General features: G+C 44.3%; 1 protein-coding gene across 2 annotated transcripts in view; it reads left to right on the forward strand.

Annotated features, from left to right (window-relative positions):
- Positions 1–11,548: 11,548 nt before the first annotated feature.
- Positions 11,549–13,010, forward strand: part of Tom1l1 (target of myb1 like 1 membrane trafficking protein) — a 73,063-nt gene continuing 71,601 nt past the window's right edge. For both annotated transcript variants that reach the window (XR_005285005.2, XM_038325751.1), the window contains exon 1: positions 11,549–11,697. Coding sequence is in view for 1 of the 2 variants with exons in the window: in XM_038325751.1 (XP_038181679.1) it covers positions 11,640–11,697 (58 nt within the window). In the remaining variant the exon portion in view is untranslated. The remainder of the gene's footprint in view (positions 11,698–13,010) is intronic.

Here is a 13,010-nt window from a genome sequence, read left to right on the forward strand (position 1 = left end):
TTTCAGCTTACTCACAACTCTAGAACCAGCTGACAGTGGCCACAACTGCTCTGTCTGTCTACCTGTCTGTCTGTCTGGTAAGAAATATGACTTGCTACAAAGATCTGTTAGGTTTCTTCTGAGGCTGTTATAGGTCACCTTAAGAGCAGCTAATTCATTTGTTACCCTTATTCAGTGTTTCTTCTCATCTTACCAACTCAAAAGGGAGAATTAAATGGTTTAGAACAAGGATGTAGGAAGTCAGTCTATGGGACCAATCTGGCCTGACACCAATTTTTTCTTATTCTTTCATTTTATTTATATTAGAGATGGACAGACAGCTTTTATTCTCCAATGTGTGTATGCGTGACAGAAATGAGTAGGTGTCAGGAAAGCCTCACACATTTACTCTCTGACCTTTTCCAGGATGCCTCTCTTTCAGAAAAAGGACCTTCACTAATAAGATACTGTGAAGGATTTTTCTTAGGTGAAGCTGAGGAATATTGTGGGAATTCAAATACCAAAGGCTTCAGCAAGCAGCGGGGTTATCGTGATCCCTTGGGTCCGTAAGTATACTAATCCTAAAGAAGCATGTAACCGTTCAATTATAGACAGGTTATTTTGTTATGAACAAAATAAAAATTAATCACTTTGAAGTGATAGCAATCCCATGATATCTCTTTACTGTCTTTCATCTACATGAGTGACTGCACCTCTGTGCACACTGAGAACTTCCATAGAGAAATATCGAAGCATTATTAAATATGAACACTGTTCCTACTTAACTCTGGAATACAACTGGTACTGCTGGGTCTGTAAGGAACACAGGTAGGGAATTCACCTTGCATATTAAGGCTAAGACAAATATGAAGCACTGATTTTTTTACAACTCTATCTTGGTTATTTTGAAGGTCATCTTGACCTTTTTATGATTCAAATGGCTTCATGATAACAAAGTAAGGCTTGATGGAAATTGTATTTTCCATATATCTTCACAAAGTAACTTGACCCTCTTGATTTTGAGTCCCCCCCCCCTTACTTGACTGTTGACATTTGTAAGCAAAGATTCTTGCTGATCACTAATTCCTAATATCGTGGCAGACACATCTGGTAGCACTGCTTTGTGTTTGTAGAATGAAGGCATAGAAGTTGCCATGTGTTCTTATACTGAGTTTGCCATAGAAAGACCGCTGGCTATAAAGCAAACTAAGCTTTAGGACCTACTGCCACTTCTACATTACATCGACAGAGAAGCAAAAGGATTTAAATTGTGCCTATGGAAGACTGAAGTACAGAGTGTGTGGGGGACGTAGGCTTATGAGATAGAACTTCATTCCTCTCTTTGTCACTGCAGAGTGTGGGGAGGGCGGGGGGGGGGGGGGTCCTATACTAACAGACCTGGCTGGCTGTACCTTACAAGACCTGGTTCCAAGATTTCATTCTCCTTGCTAAGGCAGATTCACCTTGTGCTCTCATGAAACCACATCTAAATATTTATCATGTGGGCTGAATTGCAATTATCTGTCTATTAGACAGTTTCCTGGGCTGGCTTAGGGATTCTTGTTATACCTTCATATGACAAAACTCACCGAGATGGAGTAATTGAAGACAAGTTCATATAAGATATAAGATGCTGTCTCCTGGCATTTATGCTGACTAATCAGAACACCTTTCCACGCCGACTCCCCTTGCCTTCATATCTTTCTCAGTTATAAGGCCCCTCCAGGTAGTCCTTTTCTTCATTTTAACATTTGCACAACTTTGGGTATGTATCTATCACCAGGAGGTTCAAATCCCAAACACAACCTTCAGAAGCATTGTCTATCACCTACCCTGCCAAACAACTGACACTCTAGGCCTCCTTCTCTCTGGCAAATTGGTTATGGCAGGTTTCATGACGGTGTGAGACTCCTCCACACGGCACCTCCCCTGAAGGAAAAGCAATGAACCGCTAGCATTCCGTGGTGAAACCCTGGAAAATGCACTTAGTTGGGTTCCTGGAGCCCTCCTCCCGCTCCAGTGATTTTTGCCCAAGAGCTGCTTTCCAGCCAGGCTCTGGGTGAAAGTGAAACGTTAAACAAGACTGCCCTCTCGTGGTGTAAAAAATCATGCCATTCCCTAAAATCAAATGCTTTCTAAATGTCCAAGAGAATGTACTAGCTATAAACAAAGGACATTGAGCCTATAGTTCATGATCCTAGAGAGGCTAAGTAATAAGGTGAGCACCCCCAAAAAGCATACATAGATCCACCTGGAAATTTGATACAAGATTGCCTGACAAAATTGGGAGCATGGGGGTGGGGAGAGAGGAAGGGGTAGAAGGGGAAGAGTAAGGGAGAAAGGGAGGGTTGGGGAGAATTTGAGGGAATGGGATAGTCGAGATGTGGGAAGGACAGAGATGAGAGCAAGGAACGAGATATCTTGATTGAGGGAGCCATTATAGGGTTAGCAGAAACCTGGCTCTAGAGAAATTCCCAGGAATCCACAAGGATGACCCCAGTTAAGATCCTAAGCAATAGAGGAGAGAGGGCCTGATCTTGACTTTGCCTGTAGTCAGTCTGATGATCACACAGAACCTTCATCCAGCAACTGATAGAAACAGATGCAGAGACCCGCAATGGAGCACTGGACTGAGCTCCCAAAGTCCAGTTGAAGAGTGGGAGGAATGAGAATATGAGCAAAGGGGTCAAGACCATGATGGGTTCATCCACTGAAACAGTTGCCTGAGCTAATGGGAGCTCACCAACTCCAGCCAGACTGGGAACGAACAACCATAAGACCAACCTAGTCCCTCTGACAATTGAATTGCTGGGGCAGACTTGGGCACGTGCGGGGGGGGGGGGGGGGAGGGCGGGGGCGATGGCACTGGCAGTGGCACCAGGATTTATTCCTACTGCATGAACTGGCTTTGGGGGATCCTATTCTCTTTGGATTTATACTTTGCTTGGCCTAGATATAGTAGGGAGGGCGCCTTGGACCTTCCACAAAGCATTGTGCCTTACCCTCTCCGAGGATTGGATGGGGGTGGGGTGGGAGGGTGTGTGGAGGGAATGGGAGGAGGGGAGGGAGTGGGAACTTGGATTGGTATTTTTTTTTAATCTAAAAAATTAAAAAAGAGAGGACTTGAGCAGCACTCTCATCTTTTCAATAGCAGATATTATAAATTATACAGCTGTGGACTTTTAAGCTGCAGTGAACAAGGAAATGTGTAAGTGAGTGACCCAGCACATCAGAGAGTGGAAAAGGAAGACTGGGCTAGAGGCCGGCTTGGGCTACAGGGAAGCACCAAGTCCCAGAGGGAAGAAAAGAAAGGGAGAAACTTAAAGACACATTTTACAATTCTCTCCAGCTTAACTTACAAAGCCACTGTCAGTTTATTATTGGTCCAGGAGTTTAAAGGTCCGAGAGGGATTTTCTAACATACCTAGGATTTGTCTGATAAGTGGTTTATTATAAAGTATCCACAGGAGGAAATAAAAAAAAATCCTGAGACATAGACCCTTCCATATCTTTAATATTGAAGTTCATCTTACACCCTATCATGTGTTACAATCTCTGTTACATTGGTGACAGCAGAGACGTTCTCAAAGTTGACAGCACCTGGGTATATGTGTGTCATTCCTAGTGACTCCTGGGATAACAAAAAGCACCCTTGATATTTCGGTCTGCAATCTATTTCAGAATGTGCTTGGGAAGAAAAATGACTCCTACTTGTGCTTCAACAATTTTTTTGTGAATACTTTTGGGTAAAATGAAGAAAGTACCATCCTCAAAACATGTTGGGAGTGTCGGCAACTTCCTATAGAGGGGATCGGGAGAAGAGGCAACAGCATGGGTCACTCCAAACCGCTAAATCATAGGTGCTCATGGTGGCTCAAAAGATGAGTTGGCTTTGAAGAGAGAGAGAGAGACTCAGTACATCCCTGACTCTGAGTTGAGGAGTGACTCCAGGGAGGCAGGCTCTGTATCAGACAACACATCTGTTTGAACTTACTTTGTTTATTTACCCTTTCTCCTGCATGCACAGGAGTCATCCATGCAAGAAAGAAATATCTCTAAGAAATCTAAAGATGTTATTTAAAATAAACATACATCAGGGCCAGAAAGATGGCCCAGCAGTTGAGAGTACTTGCTGCTCCTGCAGGGTACTGGTGTTTGCTTGGTACCCATATGGTGGCTCATAACATTCTGTAACTCCCATTCCAGGGGATCCAATGCTCTCAGTTGGCCCATATGGGAACCCGGCATAGATGTGGCGCACATGTACGAAAGCAAGCAAAACATCCCTACGCAAAAAAGTATAAATACATTTTTTTATAAACAAAATAATGTGGAGCAAAGTTCTACGTATTTAAAGGCAGTCTCCTGTAGCTGCTCTGGAAGTTTTTCATTTGTCGTTGTGGTTTCTAAACTGGTAGTGTAACTTTACAACAGGAGGTTCATGCCCCACAAGCTGCAGTGCTGGCGTCCCAGAGAAATGCAGTGATGGAGAAAGGAGAGACTCTGTTTGCTCATAGGGAGCCAGAAGATGAGGAAGCCAGCATACCCAAGCAAATCAAATGAAAACCATTTCCTATTGCACTAAAAGCCTCAAAGACAGTAAGACAAAGAGAATAAAGAAAAGATATGAGGAGTTAGACGTTGTAAATAAGAGCCATGGAGGAAGCTAGAAATCCAGAACAGTAATTTACTATGTCCAGAGGGAAGAGAAGAAATGCATTCAGGGAGTCTGCAGAGGTAGCTGACAAAACGGTAGCAGGAGAGAAACAGAAGATGAGAAAAGAGGACCACCTGCATTTGTTGACGACAGGCAGTCTTAGGTTTGAAGGGCACCAAGTAGCTGCAAAGTGGTAACATCTGTAATCCCAATATTCAAGTTGTTGCCGCAGGAGCATTGTGAGCTCTGGACCGGTCAGGGTTGTATAGAAAGTGTGTGTGTGTGTGTGTGTGTGTGTGTGTGTGTGTGTGTGTGTGTGTGTGTGTGGTGTGATTTAAGTTCAAAAGGGGGTGAATATTATATCATATCACAGTTAAAAAGTTTGTGCAGGATTACTGGGAGTTGGAAGATCGAATCTCTACCTCATTAGGTAAACCTGACAGGGATTTGAAAGGAGGGCGAAGCATGTTCTTACCATTGAAGGGGCAGCATTAAATCTTAGAAATAGGCAGGCAGCAAACAAAACTTTCAAGACCATTTCAGATCGTAACAAATGTTGTAATGAGAGCTACCAAGGTGATGGGAAGTAAAATCGGGCCAGGGAGCCTATTTTAGACTTTTAGCTTTAGTGATTATTGAGTAACAGCTATACGATTGGCATTTATTATGCCAGTGTTACCTTGGTGAATGCTGACTCTCATTCTTTCTGGTATGTGCGGGAGAAACTCCACCATTAACCTTCTGAAAGGGTGGAGTTCTTGTCAACCGTGAATCAGCAAGTTGGAACACTGGCCTTTGAATAAAGTTTGACCTTGAAATTAGATGTTTGTTACCCTTCCTGTGGGCTGCTCTTTCAAGACTTTTCTGCAAAAAACACTTCCAAACAGCATCCCACTGAGCCTGTCCTAGCTCCCACCCAAACCTCCAACAGCATCCCACTGAGACTCTCCTAGGCCCAGCCCCACTCTTTTAAGTAGCCTAGAAGGAGGAAAGGGCAGTGATTACCAGCTAATATTTGCTGACCTTTATTGCATGCCCAGAACCTTCCTAGGTGCTAAACTAACATTATCTCAAAGTTTTCAAAAACAGCTATTGAAGTTGGATTTATTTTTCTCATCTGAGAGCTGCAATTTTAAATCACTTAATCTGTCTTGGAAGCTCGAGCTAGAATTCCAAAGGAATGAACACACACACACACACACACACACACACACACACTTACGAAATGACAAGTCCCAAATGAGGTAAGTGGAGGAGCCTGCAAAATCCATTGAAAGCTTCCTGGCTTAGGTTTTGAAAATATCCATTCCTTTATCTCCAAATTGAAAACACACACACACACACACACACAAAAAAAAAAAAAAAAAAAAAAAAAAAAAAAAAAAAAAAAAAAAAAAAAATTGGTCTTGAGCTTCATAGGAAGCCACTGGGATGACAAATGAACCCAAGAGGTGCCCTTGAACCCCAGATCTCAGGAGCGATTCTTTTAATTTGGGTAATAAAGAGAAAAGTTAGTGAATCTTTTTGGGGTTTAAAGTTTAACAGCTGTGGAAGGGTTTAAGATCAGTCAACACCCTTCTCCTTTGCATTTCTGAATGGGGAACACTGGGTCCAATGCTGCAGATGTTTTCCAAGATCAAAGACAGAATCCTTTTGGCAGGAGGAGGGTGTGATGGAAAATGAATTAAGCTTTGAAACAAAAAATTTTGAATTCTCCTCCCATTTCTAAGTGACTTTAGGAAAATCTGTAATGTAGGAACGAGTGTAAAAAATCTTGAATGTTACTGGAAAAAACCAAAGCCCTCTGGACTATGTCTGCAGAAGCCAACTACCAGCTACTTTCACGGTTCCTCTGACTTTTCCTTCTCCTCCTGGGTCTTCTGAGTTCAGGCCAAGTTCTATAGAAATGGAGCAAAGGGGTCCTGAAGGAAGATCAAGAGGGAGAGGAGCCTCTTCACGAACCTGATAGCTTTTCCAGAAGGAAGAGCAGAAAAGCTCTTCACTTCATTTTCCATAGTCAGGAATTATAAAATTATAGAATTGTTAAAAAAATCACTGGAAAGGGCTGGAGAGATGGTTCAGAGGTTAAGAGCATTGCCTGCTCTTTCAAAGGCCTTGAGTTCAATTCCCAGCAACCACATGGTGGCTCACAACCATCTGTAATGAGGTCTGGTGCCTTCTTCTGGCCTGCAGGCATACACACAGACAGAATATTGTATACATAATAAATAAATATTTTTTTAAAAATCACTGGAAACAAAGTGTGTATATGGCTTTCAAAATTAGTGAGAAAGATTTATTGTGCATAAAACATGTGACTATCGAGGAGAAATAATATGCCATTAGATTCACGAGTCCCTGGTTGGGCTCATAAAAACCCAGGCTGAATTTTATTCCTGAACAGACTTACGATATTGAAGAATTGCCAAAGTGAAGAGTGTGGCCCATGGAGAAAAACGAACAGGCAGAAAGTGAGCCGGCATAAAACACAGGGAATCTAGAACCAATTAAATAAAAGTCAGAAAGAATGCCGAGATCTCTTATATGGGAAATTATGGTGTCGGCTAAGGACATTTAAATATCTTGATGCCCTTTATACACCCAAGACAATTTAAATGCGAAAATCCTGGGGTGGACCCATGCAGGCGTCAATACTCTTTACAACCAGTTTGTGCATTGAATTTGAATAACTAGTGCAGTCAAAACAAGACAGTCCAGTTGGCTAGAGATGGTGGAGGAAGGGGTTAAGTATATAATTCTGGTCACACTGAATTCAGTTTCCAAACCACCCAGGGCATGTGTGTCTGGGGAGGGGAGGGGAAGGGACTGGATCTAAGGAAGAGCAGGGCTGCTTAAGATTTTGGAGGAGTATGCATACATTCAATATTTATCTCTTCGAGTTTGTTAAGTGACAGAATGCACGAGCCAACGAATGTGGTCCTATTCCCCAGAGGGACTTATATTTAGAAGGCAGGAAAGCCCTTCCTGAGCAATCAGCTAGGTTCTAAAGAAGAGACATACTTAGGGCAGGAAAGAAAGGCTCAGTGCTCCTGGCAGTGCTCAGAAAAGGCTCCGTTAAAGAATGGAAAAGGAGGACGTGGTGGAGGGGCCTGAAGAAGAGGACGCAAAGGCTGTGAAAAGATACAACAGCTTAGGTTTAACGCAACAGAGAGGGCAATGGAATCAGGTGGAAATCATTGGGAAATAGCACAGAAGAAAGATAGGGAGAAACTGTACCCTGGAGGAAGGAAGGAAGACATCTCGCAGAGATAAAGATGGAGCCTGGAGGGTAGAGTTGCTCATCACAGGGCTACAGAAGTCAGTTTCCATAGAAATAATTGAGAAGGGGTGGGTAATGTTTGGGACTGAACCCGTCCAAATGGGAAAGACAGAAGAGAAAGCTTCAGGAACTACTCTAGAGGGTGGAGGCTCACATTTAAACACTAAAACAAGGAACGTAAAAGACAAAATTCTATCTATATTGTGTCATCCTAGTCTGGGGTTGGTTAGCCTTGGGCTGGCCACTCATTTTCATTGGACGTGGCTCTAAAATGCTGATAACAGAGACTGTGTGACTTCCAAAGCCTTCTCTAGTTCTGATAATCGAAACATTTCAGTGGTGAGAAACAGACTCACCAATAGAATTCACTCGGATATAGTAGCTTTCATTTTACATACGTGCAAATTTACCACCCCCAGTCTCTTCATTCTTCAGCCACCTTCCCCCAGAACCTGCTTTTTCAATGTGTGCCTACAATCATGGATCACGAAAGGGCACACATGTATAGCACAGCACGGTGGTGAAAGTCACAGAATCTGGAGTCTAATGGTTTTTCACTAACAGTGAGACTTGTGAAAAATTATATGCATTAATTATTTTAATCTGTAAAGTCTGATTTCATACCTACTATGGAACTAGCCATGCAATGACTGGAGAACACGCCTAATTTATGGTCCTAGCAAAAACACACTAGCATTTTTTTTTTTGAGCAAGCACAGAAAATAAAAAGAAAGAAAGAAAGCAGAACTCAGTGCCAGAAAAGTAGACTGCCTCATTTTTCAAGGTCTCATTTTGAATCAAACAGAATCCTTTAACAAGTAAAATGTCACACTCAGTCACCAGCTTCAAATATTGGCAGTAATATAGGCTCCAGAACCAGACAACCATGGCTCAAAATGTAGCCAAGCTATTTAACAGCTCTGTCTTCCTGAATCTCAACTTGTTTATAAAAATAAATTCATGCTACTTTCCTTACTACAGGAATGAAAGGTTTCCAGTTGCAGGCACTGGGCACATTCTGAAAAGCGGTGTCTCGCTCACGTTTACCTAACATCATGACTTACACATACATACTTAACGGCTTCTCAGGGCTGGAGAGAGGGCTTGGCGTGCTTACAAGCATTTGCCCCTACAAGTATGAGGACTTGAGTTCAAACTGCCAACAGCGGCATAAGGCTGGGCGCAGTAGTGAGCATCGGCAATCTCCGTGACCTTATGGTGTGTGGGGGGGCAGAGACAAAATTTCCTGGAAGCTCCTGGACCAGCTGGTCTGGCCTATGAAGCTTCAGACAACAACAACAACCAAAAAAACCCCAAAAAACAAAAAAACAAAACAAAAAAACCTCTGAGGTTGTCCTCTGGCCAACACATATACACACACACAACACTTATGTGCCTGTATACCCACACACATACATCCATATACAAAGATGCTTGGGAAGTGTTCTTAGAACTGAAGCTGTAAGGTTTTGAATTCTGGAATCTATCTATTCACCTATTTAAACTTTATTTATTTATTTATTTATTTTGATTTTTCGAGACAGGGTTTCTATCTGTAATAACCCTGGCTGTCTTGGAACTAACTCTTGTAGACCAGGTTGGCCTCAAACTCACCAAGATCTTCCTGCCTCTACCTCCCGGGTACTGGAATTAAAAGTGTGTGCCACCACCACCACCCGGCTAACTTTATTTTATTTTATGTATGTGAGTATTTTGCCTGCATGCATGTGTGTTTGTGTACCTGGTGTATACATTTGTGTATCCAATGCCCATGCAGGTCAGAAGAGAGTGTCAGATCCACAAGAACCGGAGTTATGTGGCTGTGAGCTGTCAGGTGGGTGCTGGGAATCAAACCCTAGTTCTCTATAGAAGCAACCCAGTGCTCTTAACTACTGAGCCACTTCTCCAGCCCAGTGGTATCTAGATATTTAATCCTTACTTTTGTCTAGAATTATGCCTCTCTTCTGACCTCAACTTGGCTGGAGCTTCTAATATCCTCCTCCTAGACCACAGTAACACTGAGTTGATATTCACTTCTGGAAAAGAGTGGGATCATGGAGAAAGTGATAGAGCATAGAAAGAAATGGTTACAGTCACCAAAGCATCCTGGGGAGCAGTATCTGTGCAGGCAGATACAGAGGACATGGGTGGTCATCATCAGCCACTGTGTCCGGGGCACAGTTCTCGCTACTCTTCCTCTTGTTCTCTCTCCGTCTTGCTGTGTAAGGGAATCGGAGGGAAGCAGAAAGCCTGGCCCCCTCTCAGTAGAAGCAGGGGGTAAACGATCTAGGGGGATTCTCAGTTCCTTCCTACTTCTTGTTCCCCATAGACGGTCATCTGCACTTGAGCAAGTGCTGAATTTGACTTTCTCTTTAATGTTGCTCCAGGGCACACTTCAGGGAAGGCAAATAATTTGCCAGCAACCATAACATGAAACAGAGACCAGGCTGAGATCACCAAAAGAGGTTTTCAACATCAGCTGTAAAGACAACTTGACCACGGGAGTGGATAAATGGCACCATGTGAAACGGCTAGGGAGACTGATAAACATGTCCTGTTTCAGTTAAGAACCAGCTCATTATGAGAAACATTACCATTACAAAAATGATGTGTTTTGGACTGTAGAATATCGGTGTTAACTCACTCAGAAGGAAGAAAAGGAGGAAGAAGATTCGAGATCAATAAAATAGATGTTAGCCACTTGAAGCACAATGTAATTGGTTTGGGCATCTATGCTAAAATATGTAAGACCAAAACATGAGCCAGGCCAGGTCCGCTCGCTCTTCCTAGTCTCCCTAGTTTCCAGGGGAGAAAAATCAACTCATTATATTTGTGGAGCTGAGTTCCAGTTAACCACGGGAAGCAAAAATTACCACCAGCTGAGTAGCCCAGCCTCTCAGGAGACATCCTACAGATAGGGCGCTGTTTATCTGATGTTACCATCTTAAAGGAAAAAAAAGTCTTGGTTCCAAAAGAGAAGCTACAAAGGGGTTTGGTTTCTTAATGTGGATTTACATTCCAAACATATTTCCTGCCAGAGCCCCAGGAAAGCCCCCATCTCCTTTCATCAGTAGGCTGGAAAGTAGGGCTCCTAGGAGACTGAGTTAGAAGCCAAGAGCTTGTGTGGCGGCGTCCCGTGGTTCCTCTTGGAAACAGGAGAGAAACAAAGAGCCTGAGCTCCAAGGAGGCCGTCGCTGTGCTAGACAGACAGCCCATCCTCCTCCCAATTCCGTAGACTTAAAGGGCAGGGCGCAAGAATCGGTTCAGGGATCTCTGGAGATGAGAAAGGGAATAAGCGAGATCTCATCGTTCTGGAGATGTGTGACAATGACTTGAGAGGCCCACGTCCTTCTCTTAATTTAGCAATATTCCTCAGCTCTGTGTTTGCAACCACCCCACACCGCCTAGTCTCTAAAGGGTCTTAGGCCCTTAAGTGGAGATATCGGAGCTAGACTCTGAGTTCCCAGGTCTGGGGTGCGGGGCCACAGGGCTCCGCCCGGGCTCCCAGCCCACCTAAGGTCACGCGGCACGGGAAGCACCAGGCGTGCGCAGCAGGTGCGCCAAGTCCCCCGGGTCCCCACCGGGCGCGCTGCCTGGCGCCTCGCAGCGGCGGCGAAGCGCTGGAGCGGAGCGGAGAGGTGGAGCCTCGAGCACCGGGCGGGTGGAGTCGCCAGACGGAGGGCGGTGGAGGCGGATTTCCTGGGAGGGCTCTCTGGAGCTACCATGGCGTTTGGGAAGAGTCACCGCGATCCCTACGCTACCTCCGTGGGTCACCTCATAGGTAAGGAGGCGCGGGGTGCAACATCCCGACTGGCTTTGGGGACCGTGGGAGCGCTGCCCGCTCGACTCCGTTCTCGACTGTTGCGGGGCCGAGTTGGACCAAGTTGGAGGAAATGCTACTCTCCCCCGCAGCTTTCCCACGCCACCTGTGTGCCACCTGAGGCAGCTGTCCACCTTTCTTTCTTGGTTCTCTTATACCAGAAAGAAAAAAAAAAAAAAACAAAAAAAAAAACATAGAATCTCCTTTTGGATGTCAGCTGGGCGAGTAGAGCCAAGCAAGTGACCCGCAGCACTGAACAGTGTGTTGGAACCGCTGGGAGGAGAAAGTGGAAACTTCTTGACCCGGGCAAGGTTCTTCATAAAGTGCTTCTACTCCCATCACTTTATTGTTATACCCATTTTACGGACCAGGAAGAGAAGGCTCAGAGAAGCAAATTAGCATGACCTCACCTGGAGAGGCAGGTTTCTCCAAACCAATTTTCTCCGGCGCACAGCTCAAGCTAACTGAGTGGCTTTTTGCTTAAACAGGGAGATTGAAAGTGTGTGTGGGTGGTGCTGAGGACGGAGAGAGGGGCCTTCTGAAGTCTCAGAGGCCACCAAGCGTCGCCCTCCAACCCAATATTGCTCTCCCTTTTCCCTTGTTCTTCTGTTCAGAAGTCGCTGACTACACTCAGATCCCTTCTTTCTCCCAACCCCTCCCTTGAGGACAGGGTGTGGCACCAGGACGTCTTAATGACCAGCAAACTGTTGGGAACTTAGTGGGGTGATGAAATCCTAAGAACCTGGTAGTTGTAAGCAGAGCTTAGATTCGTGGAGTTTAGGCAGAGGGTATGTTAACCGCTGGAGGGACAGGGAACACCTTTGAACTTGAACCTGAGTTTCCTTCAGGGAAAAAACTTTCTTCATTTTCTTTCTCCTTGCTTGGTAATGTGTAGTAGAATGAGTCCTGAGCAGAAATGGATCCATGCTGAATCTCCAAAGGCAAATGAAACTCCAGCTATATGTCAAATTATCCTTTAGTTCTGTAAACATTCAGAAACTACCAGCTAGATGCCTACGGGAAGGCATAGTGTCAACCTTCAGGGATTTCACAAGCTACATATTCTGTAGTAACCACTGTAAGAACCTTTGCAATACTAGAAAACATTTATGGTACCCAAAACTTACGAAAAGGGGAAAATGAACTCAGCCGTGGCCTTTGAAGGATGGATAGGAGTTCTTTAAGAATGAGCAGTTGGGAGGGAGGAGGAAGACAGATCTCACAGATGGAGGAGTAAAGCACTTCCTAACAACCCGGGCAAGATTGCTCAGCTT

Source organism: Arvicola amphibius, chromosome 4 (assembly GCF_903992535.2).
Source record: "Arvicola amphibius chromosome 4, mArvAmp1.2, whole genome shotgun sequence".
Classification (NCBI taxonomy): domain Eukaryota; kingdom Metazoa; phylum Chordata; class Mammalia; order Rodentia; family Cricetidae; genus Arvicola; species Arvicola amphibius.